Below are 22,682 nucleotides of genomic sequence, written 5' to 3'. Positions count from 1 at the left end.
ACCCTACGTGCGTCAATAAATAAAGAGGGACTATGTCTTATATAGACATCGTTTAGATCCCCGGACGGTAAACATTCCAAGTGTTTATGTCTGGACGCCGCCGCCGATGCTCCAAGAATTCTCGACTTCCACTAAAGGCTACCCGTTTGACTGATAGTCGGGCCTATTTCGTATTTACGTCACCCGAGGGATGAATGTGCTTGTTTAGGCAGCTATTACAAAGACGGAATTTAGGGAAAAATGTGCGAAACGTGACACTCACATCAGAGTCACGTTCCGAATTGACTTGGCCGAATGCCGACACTTACCATGATAGGATATATTAAGGGAAAATCGATTCAGTTTTCCTTTTCCATCAGAAATATCCCAAACGTGTGGCATTTTCGCTGTGGTCAACACGTGGAATAAATAAATATATCTACGTAAACCAACCTACGTAAAGCTAATCCAAGGGGGCATTTAGACCTCGCTTTATTTAAACGTATTAAAAACACATAAATTGCGTTGATCCTTTAATCTTTCGAACCTTCTCTACTCCCGCTCCACTGCACTTCCTTTGATTAGATAAATGTGCTGTGTATAGAAGGTTAATCCGTCTCTAGGCGTTGTGCATAAATTCAGTAGCCGCCTCACCGCTTGATAAATCCTCGTCGAAACGAACTCGCAGACTCGCGTTAATCTTCTTAGGGCGGATTCGACCAAACAAGAGTAAATTTTATTCTCGGTGTAAATCGCTACTTACTCCAGTATAAATCAATTTCACGTTTTACCAACTACAATTCGAGGAATAACGAGTTTATTCGGGAATAGTCCCTATACCGCCGTTCAGCGTGGAGTAGGGAGCATAATCCAAGAATAGCAAAATGGCGTCCTATTGTTTTAAAGCTGTCATTTGAAACTAACGCAACTCATCAAGGAATTATTTCAAAAACTTATAATGCAACGTTTAAATTGTTTGATTCAAGATAGTGATAGTGATGAGGAAGTTATACCTAGACGTCCAAGGTGGCTAAAAGAGAGAATAGATTTATTTGAATATTATGATGACCGTGATTTTACGATAAGGTTTCGTTTGAGCAAAGAAGCAACTTTGTTTTTGCTGACAAAAATTGAACATAAATTGGAATATATTTCAGACCGGTAAGTGTCTCCTCCTACTATATCTTCTTACCTAATTAATCTACTTGTTTATATTATTGTATGTGGTTATAATATAGTTAGGTACCTGCCTGTCTAGGCACAGCAATATTCTAATGGTGATAATCATTTACTTATGTAACCTACTGTTTTTGGAATATCTATCTAATTATTTTGTTATTTTTCAGCAATTTTTCTATTTCACCAATGAACCAGTTGCTGGGAACCCTGAGATTTTATGCAACTAACTCCACTCAAATGCTTATTGGTGACATCTGTGGTTGGAGTACACCTACTGCTAATAAAATAATTCACCGAGTGAGTGCCACTATTGCTGCCCTGCACAAAGAGTATATAAAATTTCCTACTACTCAGCAGGAGATGAGGAAGGAGCAAGATAATTTTTACCAAATAGCTCGATTTCCACGTGTCATTGGTGCTATGGATTGCACACATATAAAATTATCATTTGTTCCTCTCCGGTGCCAGGTGGGAGGTGAACAAGCTGAATTATATAGGAACAGAAAAGGTTTCTTTTCTATAAACGTGCAGACAATATGCAATACCAATTTAGAAATCACCGATATAGTAGCAAGGTGGCCAGGATCATGTCACGATAGCACAATATTTAATAATAGTGTTATTAAAGCAAAATTTGAAGATGGATGCTACGATAACTCAATTTTGGTTGTTGACGGTGGATATGCCTCAACATCATACATGATGCCTCCATTAGGGAGTCCAAGAACGCAAGTAGAGCAACTCTACAATGAATCCCAAATAAGGACACGAAATCCGATTGAAAGAAGTTATGGTGTATGGAAACGAAGGTTTCCAGTGTTGGCACTTGGAATGCGTGTGAAACTTGAAAAAGCACTCACAATTATAGTGGCCACCGCAGTTCTACATAATATTTTACGGCGTAGAGGAGAAATTTTACCACCAGATGACCCAGAACTTGAGATACCAGCCCCTTGGGAGCAAATTATCAATGATGGCCAAATGTCTCAAGCTGTTTCAGGTGGGCCTGTGCAACAGCATGAAGCCCGGGATGCCATTATAGCTAATTATTTTTCTAGTTTGGTATAAAATAAAAGTACTTAAAACAATATGGTTTTTAGAATTTATTAATACTTTACAATTATGGTACTCAGGTACATTGTGGTGACATATTCATGTAGAAGAAATGAAAAGGGTTGATGACATAGGTATTCAAGTAAAAAAGGAAATATTAAAAATTAGCACCATTATTAAATTAATTAAAACTTATTTTATATTTTTAATAGCCACTATTTTTCTTCGCTTCATCAATAAAATGTTAGTTTTAATTTTTTCTTGTTTTAATATTTCCTTTTTTATTTGCATATCTATTTCATGGCGAACCTTTGATCTTTCCATCTCTTCCATGGCAAGCTTTGTCTGGATATCTAAAGCTTCAATTTTTTTCATATGTAGTTGTTGTAATGAAGATTGTAGTGATGTGCTTGTGTGGGTTGGTCTTCTCCTAGAAACCCATGTCCGATGAGGTGTTGGTTTCTCTGTAGGGACTGAATTCTTCAGGGGCTGCGATACAGGAGTCCTCAACATCTGAGGTGTGTAATCTCCCCAGTCCTATAATTGTAAAATAATTCAGTTAGTAAGAAAGAAAGAAAATAAATTTTATTGCGCAACCAAAGACACATACCACAAACTTAAAATCAGACACAGAAATAGTGTAATGATACAACTCGACATACATAGTTCTATTTAAGTTTAATTTTTCACAATACTCATTTTTAGAGAGCATTGCCAAGTCACAAGTGGTCCACGGATTGGGGCTGTATTTTATGTGATAGTCAGATTGGTTGGGCATATAGTTTCTTTTTATTTAAAAAGATTTTTATTACCTTTGAAACTAATTTGTCATTTTCTAATACAACGTCTGTGTCACTTGTGTGGCCTTTTATATCAAATGCTGGAGGCATCACAGTATCTACAAAAGCATAAAGTTTAAAATTATGGCATATGGAAAACATATTTGATACAAATTGATGAAATAACAAACTATTGATTGAAACTGAGATATCAACGCACAGTCCAAACTTTATCTCAGTAAAAGGCAAAACTGACCTATAAATTCTATCTCTGCTGTTGCTTCCGGGGAATGTTCCATTGTCATCTCAACCATACCCCCTTGTTCTTGCACCGCCGGAACACTGGAGTCATTATCATAAGGGTTAAATAACCCAATGGCACTGGTAGATATTAAGGATATGATCCGCTGCTGAAAATGATCCTCCTTTTTAGGCGGCATTGATGATCCACCACCTGATACAAAAATGTTAGGCATTATTTTATATTGAAGATAAAAGTTGGCATTTAAGCTATGTATATGCCGCCGACGTAACATTACAATACTAACCTGTTTGAATCAAATGCTTCCTGTTTATGGCTGCATCCTTTCTTGCCACCTTTTTCATGCTCTCCCATTGAGCTTTCAAATTTTCGCCTGACCGAGAACAGTGGGTTGTACGGCTGTTGTACTGGTCAGAAATGATTTGCCATTGAGCCAGTTTGGATTTCACAGTAACACCATCCGTTTTTTTATTTTCGATTATTTTTATGTGTAATTCTACTAGGCTTAATAAAAGTTCTTTTTCAGACGGCAGCCAATTGGGACTACGTTTACGCATAACTTCACTCATTTTATATGTTATAGACTCAAATACACTTGCAAACCTCGAAAATACTATAATACATAAACCAAAGCGAACCGACAAGCAAAACAGAACTATTTTGTTTGTTTTCAAACTGCTTTGACATTAACACTATTGACATTGACAGTTAGGTACTTTTTCATGCTGTAATACGACAAATTAGAGTCGACATGACTATGCTTCTGCGCTCTCCCGTTTTTTGGACAACGTTCTTTTGCCGGGTGTTACATTCGTTCACATCATGTTTACATTCACTCCACTATTCGCGCGTAACAAATCCAAGTATTGCTATACGTTAGATTGCATGGAAAAACGACTGTTGATTTATTCGAGAATAAAATCGTGGAATAAATTGTTCCTAGTATAGTTATTCCTGTATAAAGACAGGTTTGGTCGAATCCGCCCTTAGCGAGTTCGCAGCTCACCGCCTCAACTTATCCTTCAAAGCTTTGAGATAACTGTCTCAGACACGCTATCGTATTAATTGGAATGAAATTAATGTCCTTATAGCGATTTTGTTTTATTTTATTTCAAAGGCAGTATCATTTATTTTCTTATGAAAATTTTAAGAATGTGACTGAAAATATCTATCTTGTTTTGAATAATCTCTTGACCTAGTTGTGTTATTTAAGATTTAGTTTCGTTACTAATGGCAATGAAGGATAAATTCAATCGTTTCATTTTCAAGTTGGCTTTAATGTTTCTTGAATAGGAGGCGTTTGATTGACGCATAAGAAATATAAGAACCGTGAATAAATTCAAATTAAACACCCATGTGGGATGAAGTATGACGAAAAAAAGATGTAGGCGCGTGTAATCCTGTTTACCTATGCACCCACGCCGGATTTTAGTGTACTTTCTAAATAGGCGGGATGCTGGCTCGACGAACTGTAGTTTAAAAAAAAAGCGCGTTCATATGAGTCACATCGAGTCCCATCGAGGTCTGGGTCACATTCCAGGGCTGCCGCGGCGGGCGCACCAAACCGGACCCACGCGACTACATGCGTACCTTTTTCTCTGATACCTTTTCCGTTTACATAATACTTTCTTAAAAGAAGCGAACTGCACGGAGATCCAATTAAAGTCCACCCAAAAGGAATCATGTTACTCTCCGATAAAAAAATGCAAATCTTTTGAGGAAACTCGTACTAGTACTACAAAGTTATAACAGGTATTCGGTTATCAAACATATTAAGTATTTTAAAAGTCTTTGTAAGGTATCGCATATGAATGAGTCACTAAAAGTTTGCTGTAGGCCTCGAACCCCCATCACAAAGGGGGCGGTTTTCGTTAACCATCTGTCGAGGCAGGTGTCCTCTTACATACTAAGCAGGTGATTTGAATTCGCTTTCCTTATGCTTGGCTTTTTTTACCACTTTTTAAGTGTTATATAAGTGAGAAACGATCAGATTTTTATAAGATCTGTTGTTTCCGGCGTTGAGATGGTCCGAGATCTTGATGCAACATTCAAATATGGTTTAAGATGGTACCTATTTGAAATTTGTTTAGGAACTTGAATTAATCACATTACTAGGAACGTAATCGATTAATGTCGGTCTGTATCAGACCAATTTAGTAGATTGCATTACGTATTGAAAGGAGGCAAAAGACTAGACATTGTTTTCTGTAAAGTTCAGGTATGCATATAAGAGCAATGTAGATAAAGAAATGCAAATATTGAATTGACTAAGAGTCGCTATTAAAGAGGTAGGTTACAGAAGCAGAAATTGTAACCGCTCTGAGAAGGTTATAGAAAAGAAGTACTTTGGGTGATTATTACATAGAGAATGTAATGACATTATCATGTTTATTCAATTCGCTAATCAACGCGATTAGTATACTTGATTTAATTAATCTAGTCAGGAGCTGCGAAACCGGTTCATATTTATGATTTAATTACACTAAAGTTCCATTAAAATACATATGTTATTGAACTAACGTTTTTTTTTTCGAAATAACGTTCACTTCTGTTTTCTTTGCGCGTGAGTGAATCATCGTCAAAACCAGTGTTATTTTGTTTATGTCCACTAATAAATGATTTCCGTCCGTTGCTTATATTTATAGAGGTTTATCTTAAACCTAAGATTCTTGATAAAAGGGCATTATCGAACAATTCAAATTAAGATGAATAAGTGGAAATTCATAGAAGAGAAATGATAGGTTTTCATTAGATTGAGAATTGTTTTGAATATCATATGGCCGGAATGTTTAGAATAAATGTGTGTAACAGTGCATTTAATGTGTAAATTATTGCCTATTGTTTCTGTTGGTACGGTTCATTTGATGCGATTGCATTGAAACACTTGGTCCTATTGACTTGCCTGTGTTTACATACAGCTTATGCTTGTATTTTAAATAACATATTATTCAAAATATTATAATAACATCTGACATATTCTAAGAATACTATTACTCTAGTTCAGGTACGGGTTAACCTATTCGCACCGAAGCACATACGGGGTATTTTGCATTTCTAGCCGGGCGAAACTAGAAAAACAAACTTCAACAGAAAAGAAACAATTAATGCTTGTTAGAAAGCCAGGTAACTACTGAATAAAATCCGACCATTTTCAGGCTCCTACTCCCGCGCCATCCAGCCACAAACCTCTCGGAACTTGATCATTGTGACATGCACTCGCGTCAGATTCTGGCTACATTAAAAACGTACCGTGTTTGAAACCTCAGAACTTTTTTATTGTCAGCTATTTAACCAAAACTACTAAGGATTATCATAATACAGGTAAGAACAGTTTTATTTATTAGGAATTAATAATGTTCACGTGTATTTTTTAAGGTTCAAAATCAATTCTTAAAGTTCAAAATGTTTGAACCGTTTTTTAATGAATTGTACTTTTCAAAGTGAATATAGTTATCTTCCGAGTGCTTCCGGCTAATGATTTCTGTTGTAACGTATTACAAACACTGTCAGATGATAGATATTACACACATTAGGTGCTACTTTTTGCTACTTTTGACAGAATTTAGACGTTACTGCTGGTGTAAACTAAAAACAATTAACCATTCTTTTCAAGCAAATTATTACATGATTTCTTTTTAACACGCTTATTTATTGTTTTAGGCATACCAGGGAGCTCTAACTACAAACATTTAAGTAGAGAATACCTGTTCAATATGATTTTTATCTAATTAGTTAGTCAATAAAACCTTCTCTAAATCATGAATATTCCTTTATTTTATCATCGTATCAGCCCATAATACTCACTTTTGGATTAAGGCCTTCTCAATGGTTTTCTGTAAATAATAGTAAGTCCTACCTACTCTACAGCAGAAAAAACCGCACTAATAGTTTCGCCCGGCTAAAAATGCAAAATACCCCTATGTGCGAAGGCACGCTTCTCGAAGACAATAGTTTTATAAACAGAAAATTCATATTTAAATTACACTATATTCAACAATCTCATAGAGAAACGATAAAACATTATACAACATTAACCATAATATCGAACTGACCCCGACTACTGACCAATAACAAGCCGTGAAAACATTTGACAGGAAATCGGGTTATCTCACTCAATGACAACTAAAATGCTTTACGCTTCCTCCCGATGTTTATGACTTAATTTATTGTGATCATGACTCGGTGTTTACAGACCACCCGTATACATAAATACAATATTAGTAATTCTATGTTTTGTAAGTTGAGTATCCTTTTGGATAGATTTAAGTGGGTATAGAGTTGTGAGTCACTCGACCCCGTGCGAATTACTTCGGTAATCGGCTCTTTGGTGCGTTGAATCATCTCGGTCGCCGCCAACTGCCTAAACTCCGGAAGAAACCGTTACGAGCACTGCAATTATTGTTTTCATTGATGCGATTGATTCCAATTGAAACATTACAGTTTGATTATTTTTCTTTCGTCAGTACCGAACCCAGAACGAATTTAAGATTAAAAGAAAATCCAGTGAACATTGACGGGGAAATTGTCTGGTCCATTATAAACGATAAGTGCTCGACAGAATTCGGCTTTCTTAATTAGATTTTTTGTCGACATTCTGCAAATGGCAGCTGGTATAAAGATTTTCTAATTATCATAATCGAGGGATAAGTACAAGAAATGAGCATGAAGTCTGAAGCAATTATATTGTCATTAGCAAATGCCCTCATTATCGGAGGAAGTAATTATTTATTTTAAGTACCTAATGAGTGGGATGTATTATTGAACAAAATCCTATTATTCACTAAGATAACGGGTGCACATATTATAATATGTTATGCCTAATGAATTCATAATACTTACAGAACAAAAACCAAGAGCAATACTAATTATATAATTAACTTGCAATAGAAACGCCGAAAATACCTTCGTTCTACATATAAACAGTGCTGTGTGACATTGAGCTTTGAACTACCGTTCTAATTTATCTTGGGTGTTATTGAGAGCGGATAAAAAGTCCTCATCATCATTATCCTGGCCTTTAACCAATTTATTTAACGGCTGTAGCATATGTTCTTCTTTTCACTTTCTCGGTCCTAATCTCGGCTATCAATCCTTTTGTATCAACACCCTCTTTTATTGACTCTATCAGTCTTTTCTTGCGTTGGCAGTCAATATCTTGCAGAAATGGAATACATCTTCAATGAAATTCTTCTGCATTACATAATTTCCATTTAAGTTTCTTTCACCTAATCTTATCATTCGGTAATTGTTTTTCAAGATAACATGGAATACATTTATTTAAATCAACCTTTATCTACCCAAAAATGTATCAAAACATTCAGTTCCGAAAGTATCTACGTCGTCGTGTAGTGTTTAAGTGTGCATGTTTTACACTCGGATTCGTGATTATGCGGATTCCGACCCGCTTGCAATCAGACTTAGGTTGTTGCATTTAAATAAGTAGCAACATTAAGTGCCGTCATACTGGCTGATCGTGACCTTGCGTCAGTGAATGTTGGGCTATCTACTATGCAACCAAGCCTCGGCACGATTTCATCTACCTCTCATTTAGATTTCTTTTGTTTACTTCATATCTTTTTAATCGCAAATAATACCAGTCGTGCCAAGTTTTCAGTCCTTTTCCGCATAAAAATGACAAAAAGGAGCTAATTTTAAACATAGACAAATTTTTTCATTACATGCAGTTTTCTGTTCAGAGCTCGTGAATCAACTTCGACAGTCAGTCTAAATGACTCGTTTCGAAATCTGGGGAAGATTGGTGAAATCTTTGACAAAGTTTGTGTAAATGTTTGGGTCTCTGCATTCATTGTTCAAACAACGTCTGGCGTGGCGTAGAAAATCGTTATTGCACAACGCAACCGTGATTACCTTCGGAACACGTTCCTTGCTTGGCCACCTTTGTTCGCATCGCCTCCAATAATTCCAGCTCATGTCACCTTTGAACTTCCTCGGAACAGTTCTCAGTATTACTTATTATTGTATTAGGAACAGTTGTTCCGTGTACATATTCCCGTATCTATATTTGTATTGGATGTTGGAAGTTATTACTAAGCAAACAGATCTTGGTGATGTATGGAGTCAATATTGGACTACCTATAAAGACATGCTCAGATATTAACGTTTAAGTTATTTCGAAATGCAAGCGGTTGTTTGCTCGTGGCAATAATAAACGTTGCTTCTTCCCATACATGCAGTAAAACGTATTTGGTAAGCTTGAACGGTAGTGTTGTTAGTACAAATTGTACTTGGTACTTGGTAGTCACGCTCTTGCCCTCGTTCCGTAGTCTTGTCGAGGTGCGCTGTAACTAAGAGCTTTTAACGTGACCCACCGCCTGCCCTATATCCCGGGGCTGTGATGTCACGTCATTTCTTCCTTGATATTTGACACACACATATTGCGAATATTTTGGTGCTTGCGCTTTTATGAAAATCTAATAAAGTAAATTACATTTGGGCACGCCTTTTGAAAGACGCGCAAATATTTTATTGGGCTCTGTCAACTTGGAGAGCTACTCTCGATTTATTAAATCAGCAAATCAAATTATTCACGGACCGAAAAATGTTTCTAGCGAAAATAGAAAACGGCTGCAGTAAAGAAAATGTCTATTGAAACTTGACTAAGCACTTGTGCTGCAAAACGTAGCATTATAAACAGAAAGTGGTCGAACCGGTTCGTGTTTATTACTACAATACAAATAGTGTACGAGCGATATTTGTGGTGTGGCTCCGAAATATCGGTTGGCGCAGATAACTGTACTCGTGGGCAAGTTAACATGTGTACGAGTATGTACGAGTTCAAGTCCTCGCTCATGAAACAGTGTTTAACTCTCAAATAACGGGACGCCATCGTTGCTTTTTGCTTCGTTTTCTACAGTTCGTTTATGGGAGTGATTAAGGGAAATGTTTTTATTTCATGAGAACTTGTATTAGTTTGAAGTAAGATAAATTATGTTGCTTGAGGTTCCAATGTTTTGTCGAACTTAAGTCACTTTATGGCAGTAGAAACGATTAGTTCAAGTTTGAATTCGTCTTAGAAACGGAGTCATTGCACTAACTTCAGGAACGTCGCCGCGAAAAACTACTAAAAAACCCATTCATTTTCATTACTGTCTTTCAAAACCGTAACATGTTGACCTCAATAAACTGGTTGGAAGATGGCCTGATGCATTGGCACTGTACATATAACTTGTTTGAGTTAGCTCGTGTCTAGTTGAGTTACGACCAGGGCAACCGTTCCCAGTACAAAACTGTACTTTATTTCTGTTATTGATATCGAGCTTTGACTTTGTACTACGTTGCCACGATTCACTCCATCATTGCTTTGTATTGGACATTTATTTCAGTTTGTGAAATAATGCAATTGAATTGTTATTTGATACTAACATTTCTTTGGATGCTATTGAGAGTTTAGATAGCTTTAGAACTCTGGTAGACTAGACAATAATGTATTGAAAGAAAAAAGGGCTTATGTTTGCTGCAGTTGATTTAACTGTGTACTTCAAACGAAAAATGGGCTTTCTTCTGTGGGCTTTAAACGAAAAAAAAATATCATCATGACATTTGCCTACTTACGTAACCTCGCATTCCCTATACTAGAGTAGAAATCGACCTTAATTTAATATTGACTTGAGTAATGTATAATAAAATTTTGACTCTTCCGTTGGAAAGCGATGATTTTGAAATATCGACTGAGTCGCGTACTACTTCAAAATAAATCGGTGTTACGTGAATTTGGACGCGAAGTATTAACTAGCGGAGACCCTTTTCGTTGCGAATATGTGATTGATAGCTTTATACGTCTTCCTACATTAAATGGACGTAAGATGAGAACCGGCCCCTGAATTAGGTAGTTTTCTTTGATCAGCAACGTGATTACTATTGACGTTACGCGCTACTTAACCCTTCTATTACAGTCTTTCGATCTTCATGATAATTACCAGAAATTTCTCTTTGATTGCGGTTTAGATGGCAAATTATACTCATTACATGTTGACTTTCGACTATTTGGGACATACGAAATTGATAATAATGATAATTTAAAGCGAGTTAGTACAAATGAATTTTCTTTTGATCGCTAACGATACGACGCCTTGCCTTCTATAAGCTCACACGTCGATGTCCGGTCGACAAACCTGTATCCATTGCTAGTAAAGTTGTCGGCTGGGCCAAGGAAGTATCGTGCATCCGTACTATTTGTTCTCTTAGAAACGCAGCGGTGACTTTATTCGAAAGATTGTGCCTTTCACAAAGTTACTATTAAACCATCAGTCCCTTCCATGGTATTGATAATTACGTTTATAATTTCTGTGGATGGAACCGGATTTTATTTACTTGCTGTATAAATTTATTTTTAAATGGAAAGGTGACTTTTACGCTTGGGTGATGTAACAAGCTTTTGCTGTACATCTGAAGTCGATGGTCAATAAAACGAAGTTTGATTTGATATACGCGATCGACCGATAAGATAAACCTCTAAAAAGCTCTGTATACCAGTGTTTCTAAAATAGCTGAGTTCCCGGTATTTGTTAAAGTAATTGCTGTTTCTCTCTGAGTTATGATTATTAGAACTATTACCAGATACGGTACCGTTGTCACCGGATACCATTTCTAGTTTTGACACCATTCGCCTTCCGGGACTGGTGCACTTAGACGCAGTAATTAAATCCGGCTTGTGTTCCGTGTTCTAGCTTTCTTGCGACTGCACTTTATTCTTAGCCTGCGAATATAACTGCGATTCACATAATTCTGATACAGTTCAATCCACTATCGACTTGCCTCCTACACAGAAATAATTTATAGCAACGAAGATTTATGTTGCCAGGTCATAAAATCTATCATAACGATTCTATGTTGCAATTTCTTTATACAACAGACTGTCACGAACATTTGGGCGAAATCTTTGTGAAAAATTCGAGCGCAGTTAATTCGAAGCTGTATAATTTGCATCAATAATGAATTGTTGGCGTTTGGACTAATGATTGCTGCAAATTACAATAACAGCTGCAATTTATTTTATAGAGCACCCTTATATGGACGAATAAAATATTATAAGATTATACTGCAAGTAAATACTTGATTAGTGCTTAGAATAAGTACTCAGTTCTAAAAGAAAAAGTTAATCAAAACGCGAACGTTAAGCAGCTACTTATATAATTGCAAAAGTAGTTTTTCGGCTTCTATTCTCGCCGTAACTACTTGTAATGTTATCTCATCTGTGACCATAGTTTAGTATCACATGCTCTCAAAGAATATAATGTTTTGATTGCACAAAAGTAACGGTTCTGTGGTTTTATGGTATTCGTTGCATTCGCAGAGCATGCGGTCGGATAGCTTGCGAAAGCCCAGAGCAAACTTTTGCAACCGCTTTATCCATGCGTCGGCGCCGGCCAACACTAATCATTGTCACAAATGTGCTCACCACATAAATGTCAAGACAATTTTTCGGATTCTTTTCAGAACATTGGTCGTTTAATACTCACGTATTTTAAAGATCTGTGAAGCTTTTTGCTTCATTTGCATTTGAAGAACACTGCGTTAAGTAGCTAATATTTATTAACAGCAATCATTCAATCGAGTAAACTTATAAGCATGAATGTTGTTACAATCTAATTGAACTCTAGTTGTTAAAGCCAATACTAAATCACGAATTAACTCGACTCATATATCTTCGTAGCAATTGGCAATTCAATTGAACTATCAACCGGTCAAATCCATAGACAAGTCACAGATTAATAAGTCATTTATCTTGTTGGAATTAAAATCTAGCACAATTAAAACTACCTTTTATAGAATCTAGTCTATCGTCCAAATAATCATGTAACACTCATTTAATATAAATATTTAGCTGCTATTAAAATTTGTAAAAATCTCAGTATTCCACAATATTTACTAGGATCAATATCTTTGAGGATAAAAATACCGTTCCAATTAAGATAATATTTGTAGAAGTCAATTAAGGAAAATTATTAATTAGCCTGTTCGCTTCCAGGAATTACCTCGCAATTTGTTATTTCAGAAATAGCAACAATTAATTTTGTATTTATTTGTTATGATGAATATAGACTATTTACAATTCTTTATTACCTGTATACTTATCAAGTTATTTATTTTCAAATGTCAAGTAGTTGATTCATTCACTTACGAAAGTTAACATTGTTCTAGGATCAGCATCTATTTTCTGTTCCGTAATGGGCATAGTCCAGCCAATTGGCATCGACTCCGGCCCCCGATACAATAGTAACATGACCTTTACAGCCCTTAATGTGTTTTGTATCGGTAATGACCAACAAATTACTTACAACGGTTAGTCCTACAATGTACCCATAAGGACTTTGATAAAAAAGGAATAAGTATTCGTTATTCCTTCACACAAGTGACGAGCAAATTGCTTAGCTAAGTTGCGTGTTGTATAATTCGCGAGGACTGCGTGAGAAAAATGCCCCGGCGGCCATATTGGATGTTTTATTTTCGTATCCATATTTCACACTTGGTGAACTCCGCGTGTTAGAAATTATGATTAAGTATTTATTTTGAGTTTGTTTGTTGTGATGTTCTAACTTTGATTATTTTGCTGTAATAGATGTCGAAGTTCCAAAATTTATTCAACAATAACATTATTACTAAAGTTTTCGTGTAAATACTTATTGACTGTTAACAACAACTCGAAGGCTTAAGATAAGATAGACTCAGCTACTCGAAGCATAGTAATTATCGTAGTATTCTAGCTTTACATAGCAGATATTCCACTTTCCTCCGAGTTGAAAGACCGAGGGACACTCATAGCTACAAAGTTGCGCAGCCCTGCGCCCGCGCTGCCTTGAATCATGATTGTCCGCGCGTTAGTCACGCCACCGGTCGACCACTTTCAGCGAAGGCTCATATTTCCATTCCTCACTGTTTATTTTTATTTTATTTTACATAGTTTTATGTGGACTTGGTAGCGTTTTACGAAGGAAAAAGGGGTATGTTCCAGTCTAACCAAGGGGTATCGGGTTGCCCGGGTAACTGGGTTGAGGGGGTCAGATAGGCAGTCGCTTCTTGTAAAGCACTGGTACTCAGCTGAATCCGGTTAGACTGGAAGCCGACCCCAACATAGTTGGGAAAAGGCTCGGAGGATGGATGGATGGTAGCGTTTTACGAATAGTTTACATTGCTAAGGTAAAGTGTTCAATAATTATGCCGGTATCGCCTTTCATGTTGAGGTCATTGGAAGATTTTGAAAGGCTTGCTAAAGACTGATTTGTTGATATAAAGTAAAGGCACAACATTTTAATATAGATCTATAAAGTTAAATCTTTAAAGTACAACTATTTTTGCTCTATCTTTTTGATAGAAAATCACTATCTAAACCACTTAATCTGCTGATAAATAGACATTTTGATTGTTAAATTTAGATAATACTAGCTCTGGCATTGGCCGTTCTTTGTCGTCGCCTCCCGTCTGTCGCTCAGATGAAATTATCGAGATATTTCGAATATTAAATCTGGGAACCGTCCGCGTGTTTGTTTAGGTCTGCTTCTACATAACGCTTTAGGAAATCCCTTTGAGATGTGTTGAATGCAAAGTATTTTATACAACCAACGCGAGCGATGTCTCATAAGCCTAACTCGGAATATCATGAGAGGAAATTGTGGTGATAGGTACTCAAAACATAGAACATAATTATACGTTATAATGAGCAGACATGTCAAGTTGCATCAATAAATAATTACGAGCTTTATTACGAAGCCAGCAACTTAAATACGAATACTCTCAATGAAGAACCACTAGATGGGAAGTTATAAGACTCGATAGCTACTCTTGTTTTTTAATTGTTACATCAGCGTAGATAATCGCGTGGATAGTAAACTCGTTTTATTCAGTAAGCTGGTTACTACATTGTGGACGAGTGGTGCTTGCATTCGTTCCGCAAACTTCGCTTTCGTCGTGCGATCTCAAGCTTCGATCTCATTCGCTCCTCGCCTGTGTTCACGACATCCGGTATTTTATTTTGCGTTTCTTTGAACACGGGACAACGAACATGAAGCAGCCTCGCATGGGGAACAATTATGGCCATGTTTTTCATATTTCTCTACATAACAAAATTATGTCTCTTTCACGCTTTCGTTATACCTATGTCTTTAGGTTTTGTTTAGTGTTTGATGTGCTTAATTTCATATGCAGTAGAGTGAAGGCATGCAAAGTATTCCAGATTGCTTCAGCGCCGTTATGCTTAGAAGCTATTAACAACTCGTAACTATGATTATACAAATTACCTGCGTAGTAAAATCTACTGAAACCTACGTGAGGTAGAAAACAAGTAGTAAAAGAAGTTGTAGTCTCTAAGATTAAATTAACTGCTGCACGAAACTGTCATCAAGCAAATGCTATAAAAGTTCCTCAGATTAGGGTAGCAAACTTGTACATTAAGACATTTTATGCACTCCAGCTACGCGGAAATGCGCTTACCCCGGAATTTCATAATGAAAAGCGACGCGACCACCTAAAAGTTATTGCGAGTAAAAGGAGTTCGCATAAATCATAGTCCTAGAGTTGCGCGCGCAGTAACAAAATGGTCTGTACACACGCGTGCGTTAATTAAATTAAACTGATTCGTATGTCGTAAGCTAATTGCGAGTTCGTATGTGCTAGGGCGGCTCTAAATATATTCGCACGACACCCACCACTCCTCAGCACAAACACAAACGAACACACATGTTGCCCTAATAATATTCCTATTTTCGCACACGCTAACGGCCGTCCATATCATTATTTTTATGTCACGTTATGGGGAATTGCGCTTTCATCGGAATACGTTACTTGTCCATCACTGTTTTTAATTAATATGTTAAGTTTGACTTATTTATGTACGTTGTTATGTTTCGTTTTATGGTTTAGCTTCAATTAAAATTCCTTTGTTAATGAAAATGGTACTAGTACTCAGTTTTAACCACTTGTCACTAATATGTATCTAATTCCTATGTACAAGTGTGACATTGGTTTGGCCTCTTTCCATTGATTCGATACGACATTTTCATTGGTTAGTGCATAATCTTATCGCAGGTTTGATAAAACAAAACAGTGTTACTTCGATCAATACTTGTATACATGCATGTAGGTACCTCACCTACTTATGAATCAGTTACCTTATCACCAATGCCGTGAAATACTTTCGGTTCCTCAGTTTCACAATAGTCCTAACAATACAATCATCATGAGTTTGAACGGTCTTACAATACTCCAACATTCATATTATCTTGGTTTTGTAGAACGAGTTATTTCAAGTGACCTAAATCAGTGAGTAATCAAAAGTGCACTTGGGTTTCAATTAACACTTGCAAAGTGTGAAATGAATACAGAAAAAGGATTACGAGAATAGGAACAGTGAAGCGAATGGCGGCGGCGATGCGGCGAGAGAAATTAGTGGAGGCCAATAGGCGTTAACGCAGCGTGCATCCGCCGCCGCGCCAGCGCCGACAGCATGTCGAGCGCGCTGTCGCAGAGCGCCGGCGACGTCGGCGACGAGCCGGCGCGACGACGGTCCGTCTTCTATGTGCCATTATTTGAGAGCTTCGACAACTATCTGCCCTTGACGCCAGAAGAAAAAGAAGCTCTAATATCTGGGCAAAATATAGATAGCATCTCTACAAAAACTAAAAGGCGGAATGCGTCAGACAGCGGCAGATTGCGAATCCCATCTCGAGGTGATTCATCCTTTACGGAAAGTGAAAGTGACATGAGCGCGTTTAGTCCAGAAAGACGATTTCGTCGGCCTTTGTCATCCACGGCGAGCTCTAACGAGGCGCTGACAAGATTGGGTCACCGAGATTTGACGAGTCCAAGACTCGTCGCCCAAAGCACTCTCATGAAAAATACCAAGCCGAGATTACGAAGTACGACATCGTGTGAACCTCGTTACGACCGGATATTTTCACCGATTGGCGGATCGGTTTCATCCAACAAACTTAATACTTCCACTACAAATATTGGAAGTAAAATACCATCCAAAACTTCAATAATGAATTCCAATTTGTCGTTGATACCTGACTCACCAAAACTTTTATCTCCTGCGAAAGAGAAATCGAAGACACTACCACAAAATCTTAATGTGCCATCCCCCATTAGGGGCAGCAGTAGTTCTACGTCTATATTTAGAACACCTAGGATAACCGTTACTCCAGATAGTCCTAATAAAAGTCCTGGCAAAATGACCGGACTGAATTTTATTCGAAGATCTCGAAGCACAAAATTGTCACGAAGTAACTCTTTACTGCGCAGTATAACTGCGAAACACATAGAAGAGGGCCTCGACGACCACGCTGCCGTAGTGACGGACTTGACTGAAAATTATGATAACTTTGTAGATAGTAATGGAGGCAAATCGGAGGTTATATGCGCGCTAATCAAGAAGAACGAAGCTCAAATGGCCAACAGTCCTATGAGTTTACGGCGAGCGTACCTTGATGTGGATGACGATGTAGCTGTACATTCTGGTAAGATATTGCTTCACAAGCACCATAATTTATTCTAACCTTGAGTAAATTGTAATTTACTTCCCATCGGCGCTATTCGTTGACCATAACTTATACCATAATTGAAACAGGCCGTTTAAATTCGTGCCTAAAGTGAAATATGGAGGCGTGCGGTTGCTTGACATTGATCGTCAAATAATAACTAACGTTGAGCGAACAACCAAGATCCTTTCTAAAATAAATTAGTAACGATTACATTATAATAAGTTATGAGTCACTTAAAAGCAATTCACGATTGTCAGAATCTTGGCAGTTATTAAATAAAATACTTCAAGATTTTGCTATTCTGCGATACCCATTCATTTATGATGTATTTAAATACAATAGTTATTGTCCTATTTTTTTATTGTTTTAAATTTTTTATGCTTATACGAAGGTGCTGTCCAGAAATTCCGACACCTTTCAATTTCTCGGTACAGTTGGGATGATTGAGTTACATATACTAGATATAAAAGATTACATGGGGTATACCTTTCCTATCGATCGATTATTCACAGCGTGCCGACAGGAGCACTTAGCGAACAATACCAGACACTTGAGAGGAGAAAGCGTTTGAAAGCCCTTTATACTAAGTGAGTACTAAATATGGATGATTTAACACTTTGAAACTATCCCAACAGTGTATGTAGCCGACTGTTCATAACGTCAGACAATGCTCTCTAATTACACAGCCAGGATCCGTAGCGAAGGTCTTTAGCGAACGATACATCATGTCTTAGAGTTGGAATTACGAAAAGTGGAAGTCATCTTGTTATTCGAAGCCATTATGTCTAAGTGACTGTTGTTATAAACAATGGTTTATTCAATTCGTAGTTCGTAATCGTTGGTCACGTGATTTATAGTTACAAATAGAACAGAAACCAAAAGAATAAATCAAAAATTAATATAACAGAATTTTAATTGTTCCAAGGTTAACAAACTAGATAAAGGAAAATACGATTATGATACGAATGATACAATTGTTTGACTTCCATTGTGTGTAAAAATATCATACTAAATTACAAATATTATTTCCTGTACGTATGAGAACCTAATAATAGACCAAACAAAGACGATGGTAAAAGAAAACTATGTTCGTAACACGTAAATCACGTCTGTGTTGAAGTTTTTCTTTCAGTACCTGTATGTAGGTGAGGCATAAAAAGATTGTATGGAATCCCATGGTACTTCGCCGTACATTCCCCCTGTGTCATCTTCCTATTAATATCAAAGGATTGCTACAAATGCGTGGAGTGTTTCCCATGTTTAATATTAAACTGTAATGCATTTAGATAAGGGTTATATTTGTGGTTTGTAGAATGTTTACCTCGAGCTAACTGTGTGCAATTTATGAATTAGTAACGTTTAGTCCCGCTGTATTTTTTTACTATGACTGTTAATGATTATGTTCTTAATAAATACCAATTACAGTCCGAGAAAAAATACTATCTATCGTACTCTTAATGAGTTAAAGTTTAAATTAGTTCACTGCCTAATTACACTGCGCCGTTTTTGTTGGTACAACATTCCACTTTATCTGTGCCCATTTAAAGTCTGTATACACAAAAGTTACACAAATGTATAAAAATGTAAGCGTTGCTAATGTACCGTCGCTATCGTAGCGTTGCACTTCCTCGTGGTCGGTTATCGTCGCCTTATCGACGCATAATGATTGCGCAGTGTGCACTGCGGACCCTTTTTAAATAATTGCTACTAAATTGACTGAGGAAAAATGGACGTCCCTTCGTGTACTTACGGATATGAACATTGAGTAGCGCCCTATAATAAATTGAAAATTAAAGCTACTTGTAATTTTTTAATAATTCGGTTGATTTTCTACAACAATGCAGCTAGGAATTAACTTGTTTCTATTTAAATAAAAACCAAATTGGAATCGAATTATAGGAAGCTACGATATCCCGATCCACAAATTAATCTTCCCTTCATTCAAATCAAGATTGAAGAGAAGAATATAATTGTTCAAACAAAAATTTTCAACAAATACAAGAAAAATCTTACATGATTTATGCATGTTTAGTAAATAATTATATTATTTAAAATAGCGCCAAAGACCTCCAGACAGCTATTAAAGTGATGACTAGTGCCATTTTATTGTATTACGTGCTAAGGTTACGTATTTTTCTGTGACGACTTTACGCTTGGCTTGCAACTTATTAGCTACAGCATGTTCCACTTTGTTGTACGGTAATGTTGCTAGCAATAGAGTTTGTAAGTAAGGGTGCGTCTACACGGTGCATGTAGCTGGAGCAAGTTAACATGCGCAAGTGACAAGTGACAAGAACACGCGATTGGGTTATTTTGCTTTGGTATAGGCGCTGGACCCGCACATTTTTAAAATGCATGTAACCTGTGCCAGTGCCTTAACATGCGCAAGCTACTTGCACCGTGTAGATGCACCCTAAGTTAAGGTAGTAAAGTACAGCGGTCGTGTGATACATAAACCGATGTAATATCGATAATGGTTTGGAAAGAACATCTGTTGCTTCACACGTCGCCGTCGTGTCGTTGACATCGTGGCCTGTTAGCTTTCTCACATTAAGTAAGTAATTGTTTTCCTAAATAATAGTGTTGTTGTGACATTGGCAATCAAAATAAGTGTCTATACAACACATTTGTCTTAAAATCTATATCGATATCGATGTAGGAGATGACGTGGAAATGGCACAAATTGATTTTCAACAAAATGTTTTAATTAGGATTAAAGTCAAACAATTAGCCAATTTTGTATGACAGACAACACGAGAAGAATCGTAAACAGAACCAAACTAGTAAGGCGCTAGACAAAACAAAGAGCTGAATGTTTAATACATATTTAGGACGCGGGCAACATACTAATATGTTGCTCAAAACTTTTTGTCATACATTTGCCGACGCATGCGCAGCGGTCACGGGCGGCGTGCGCGCAACTTCCGGCGGAAACCACGCCGTACATGGCTGGTAGTATGTAGCCGATATCATATTACATATCTATCTGTAATGGTAGGTAATATGAAACCTCATGAACATTACACGAGCAATGCCAGCACAGTTCTAGTAATTTTCTTGCAAGGTTGACGCTAAATCAGTGTCAATTGTGTTGTTCGATCAAACGGATATGAGGCTGTATATTTTTTATGAATTACTCGGTTGCGTTGGTAACTACGTTTCATTTATTTGTTTTTGACACAAAATTTGCCTCTCTAAACCCTTAAATAAATGTGTGATCAACAGTTTCTTATATTCGTCATTCTTCTTTCCAGACACTTCATATGAAAAGGCATGTCGTCGGGGCTCTGCGCCGAGCACGCCGGTACCAGGTGCCCAGGCGCAGCACAGTCCCTCCCGCCTCGCGTCCTTCTTCTTCTCCAAGCGATCGTTCAGGAGTAACCCCCTCAAGAGGACTAAGTCGGCGACCAAGCTCGAGAGGGAACGTGCCCTGGCCGCCGTACCTACACACCCGCCTACACATGCCTTACGGACATCAAGGTCAGTACTACCAGTTTTTGAATCCTTGATGCCAGAAATCTGCAAAGTAAATTGTGTACACTAGGTACTTTCCTCAATTAAAGCTGATATGGCTTAAAAAGAACAGTCCGTACAAATCCTCACCTATCAAAATGTTCTTGACGTTATTATATGAAGTGAATGACTTTTATGCGTCAACAATATGAAAACACGACACAATACAACAAAATCCCTTGATTTAGAGCAAAATGTCAAAAAACACAAACCGCAACATTATTTCAAGTCTTGATAAAAAATTGAACGAAATCACGTAAGCGTGATCCTTTATTTCTCTGAAGAAAGTATTCTCAGCAATATTTCATTCTTTTCATTTTCTCACCGAACATCTGTTATTGTTCATTGATCCCGGTGTCTACTCAGTTTATAGGTGTCTATAAAATGCTATTGCAGTGTATTATGAGAAAACTTATTGGCAACAACAATAACTTGGTTTATGACACAAATAAAATATTCGTTGTTATACGAAGTATCCCTCTTCTCACCCCATAACTTAGGTACTAATAACAATTGCACTTCCGCCGAAATAGTGGTCGTAAACACAGGCCCTAAATGTTTATTGCCAAATCGTAGCTCATAATATCATCATAATTTCTAGACGGTTAAGTTCTTAATAACAAAGATTCGTTTGGCATTCTCAATGTTCATCCATTATGGCCTCGGTTATGAAAGTTTTGCATAGATATGCTGTAACTTTAACGTGTACTTAGCCACAGCTTTATGCCTAGGTTTATATTAGTTATTAAGTACTGCGTTCTCGTGGCAATGACGTGTTCCTCACTTTAATGGTCAGCAAATTGGATGGCAAACGCAGCTCATAAAGCCAAACACAAGGCTTGCCGTATATCCCGGTGTAAATGAGTCCATAAAACAAATGTCAAGTGTATTTAGCATTATGTCGTGACTGTAAAACGTTACCCAGGTTGTATTGTGTCGTATTACAGCGTATAGGAGTGTCGCCCCGCCCCGTCTGCCCCAGGGCTATTTACCAAATGTTCTTAATTACTTCCCTCCCAACGCAAACACGACAACTTTATCGAGACCTAATTAAATAGTGAAACTTGTGGCGGCCAATTAACGCCCAGTAATTGCCCTGTAATGGACCAGAGATTATTGAAGCTTTCATCCAACAGACGGCGATGCTCACGTAATGTAAACTTTTGTACGTAAACAAAGCAGGGCGTTAACTACCGAGGAATAACACTTCCTGGATTGGGCAGCTTTATTAGTGTAGATGGTTTCAAAGGGAACGCTGAAATAGGGAACTCTGATCTTAACTCTAACGATAGCGAAAGGCAACCTCCATTTTGAACCATTATCTTGTTGCAATTAATTTGCCTCAGCTTGTTTTTCCTCAATGCCTCCTCTGTATCAATATCATTACTTTTTTGCCAGAAACTCCTTAGGGAATACCTTTCT

The 22,682-nt window shown here is 37.3% G+C and overlaps 3 protein-coding genes and 1 long non-coding RNA gene across 15 annotated transcripts in view; 3 read left to right on the top strand and 1 right to left on the bottom strand.

Annotated features, from left to right (window-relative positions):
• The window catches only part of LOC124643349 (ras GTPase-activating protein raskol), a 164,034-nt gene that overhangs the window by 128,601 nt on the left and 12,751 nt on the right, over positions 1–22,682 (top strand). For 10 of the 12 annotated variants that reach the window (XM_047182351.1, XM_047182330.1, XM_047182321.1 and 7 more), the window contains one exon: positions 21,002–21,227. In XM_047182351.1, coding sequence (XP_047038307.1) covers positions 21,002–21,227 — 226 coding nt within the window. Of the gene's footprint in view, positions 1–16,465; positions 17,724–21,001; positions 21,228–22,682 lie in introns of those variants that run through there. The other 2 variants (XM_047182337.1, XM_047182345.1) reach the window with 2 other exon arrangements.
• On the top strand, positions 682–2,246 carry LOC124643415 (putative nuclease HARBI1). The gene is made up of 2 exons (XM_047182405.1): positions 682–1,140; positions 1,326–2,246. Exons 1-2 carry the CDS (start codon positions 938–940, stop codon positions 2,224–2,226), a joined length of 1,104 nt encoding a protein of 367 aa, XP_047038361.1. The 5' UTR covers positions 682–937; the 3' UTR covers positions 2,227–2,246.
• LOC124643426 lies at positions 2,247–4,234 on the bottom strand. Its single transcript, XM_047182416.1, has 4 exons — positions 3,539–4,234; positions 3,247–3,444; positions 3,024–3,109; positions 2,247–2,748 (listed from the first exon to the last, which is right to left on the bottom strand). The coding sequence occupies exons 1-4, from the start codon at positions 3,819–3,821 to the stop codon at positions 2,404–2,406; spliced, it is 912 nt and encodes a 303-aa protein (XP_047038372.1). The 5' UTR covers positions 3,822–4,234; the 3' UTR covers positions 2,247–2,403.
• LOC124643436 lies at positions 5,738–7,164 on the top strand. The gene is made up of 3 exons (XR_006985945.1): positions 5,738–6,052; positions 6,408–6,573; positions 6,913–7,164. It is a non-coding gene; the product is annotated as an uncharacterized LOC124643436 (long non-coding RNA).

Source organism: Helicoverpa zea, chromosome 2, assembly GCF_022581195.2.
Source record: "Helicoverpa zea isolate HzStark_Cry1AcR chromosome 2, ilHelZeax1.1, whole genome shotgun sequence".
In the NCBI taxonomy this organism is placed as follows: Eukaryota; Metazoa; Arthropoda; class Insecta; order Lepidoptera; family Noctuidae; genus Helicoverpa; species Helicoverpa zea.
This window is presented reverse-complemented; position numbering and strand designations above follow the sequence as displayed.

Coding starts and splice junctions, on each gene's coding strand:
- LOC124643415 (XM_047182405.1), top strand. CDS start 938: ATGCAACGTTTAAATTGTTTGATTCAAGATAGTGATAGTGATGAGGAA. Junction 1,141..1,325: donor TTGGAATATATTTCAGACCG/GTAAGTGTCTCC, acceptor GTTATTTTTCAG/CAATTTTTCTATTTCACCAA.
- LOC124643426 (XM_047182416.1), bottom strand. CDS start 3,821: ATGAGTGAAGTTATGCGTAAACGTAGTCCCAATTGGCTGCCGTCTGAA. Junction 3,110..3,246: donor AGCAGAGATAGAATTTATAG/GTCAGTTTTGCC, acceptor ATGCTTTTGTAG/ATACTGTGATGCCTCCAGCA. Junction 2,749..3,023: donor ATGACAAATTAGTTTCAAAG/GTAATAAAAATC, acceptor TTACAATTATAG/GACTGGGGAGATTACACACC.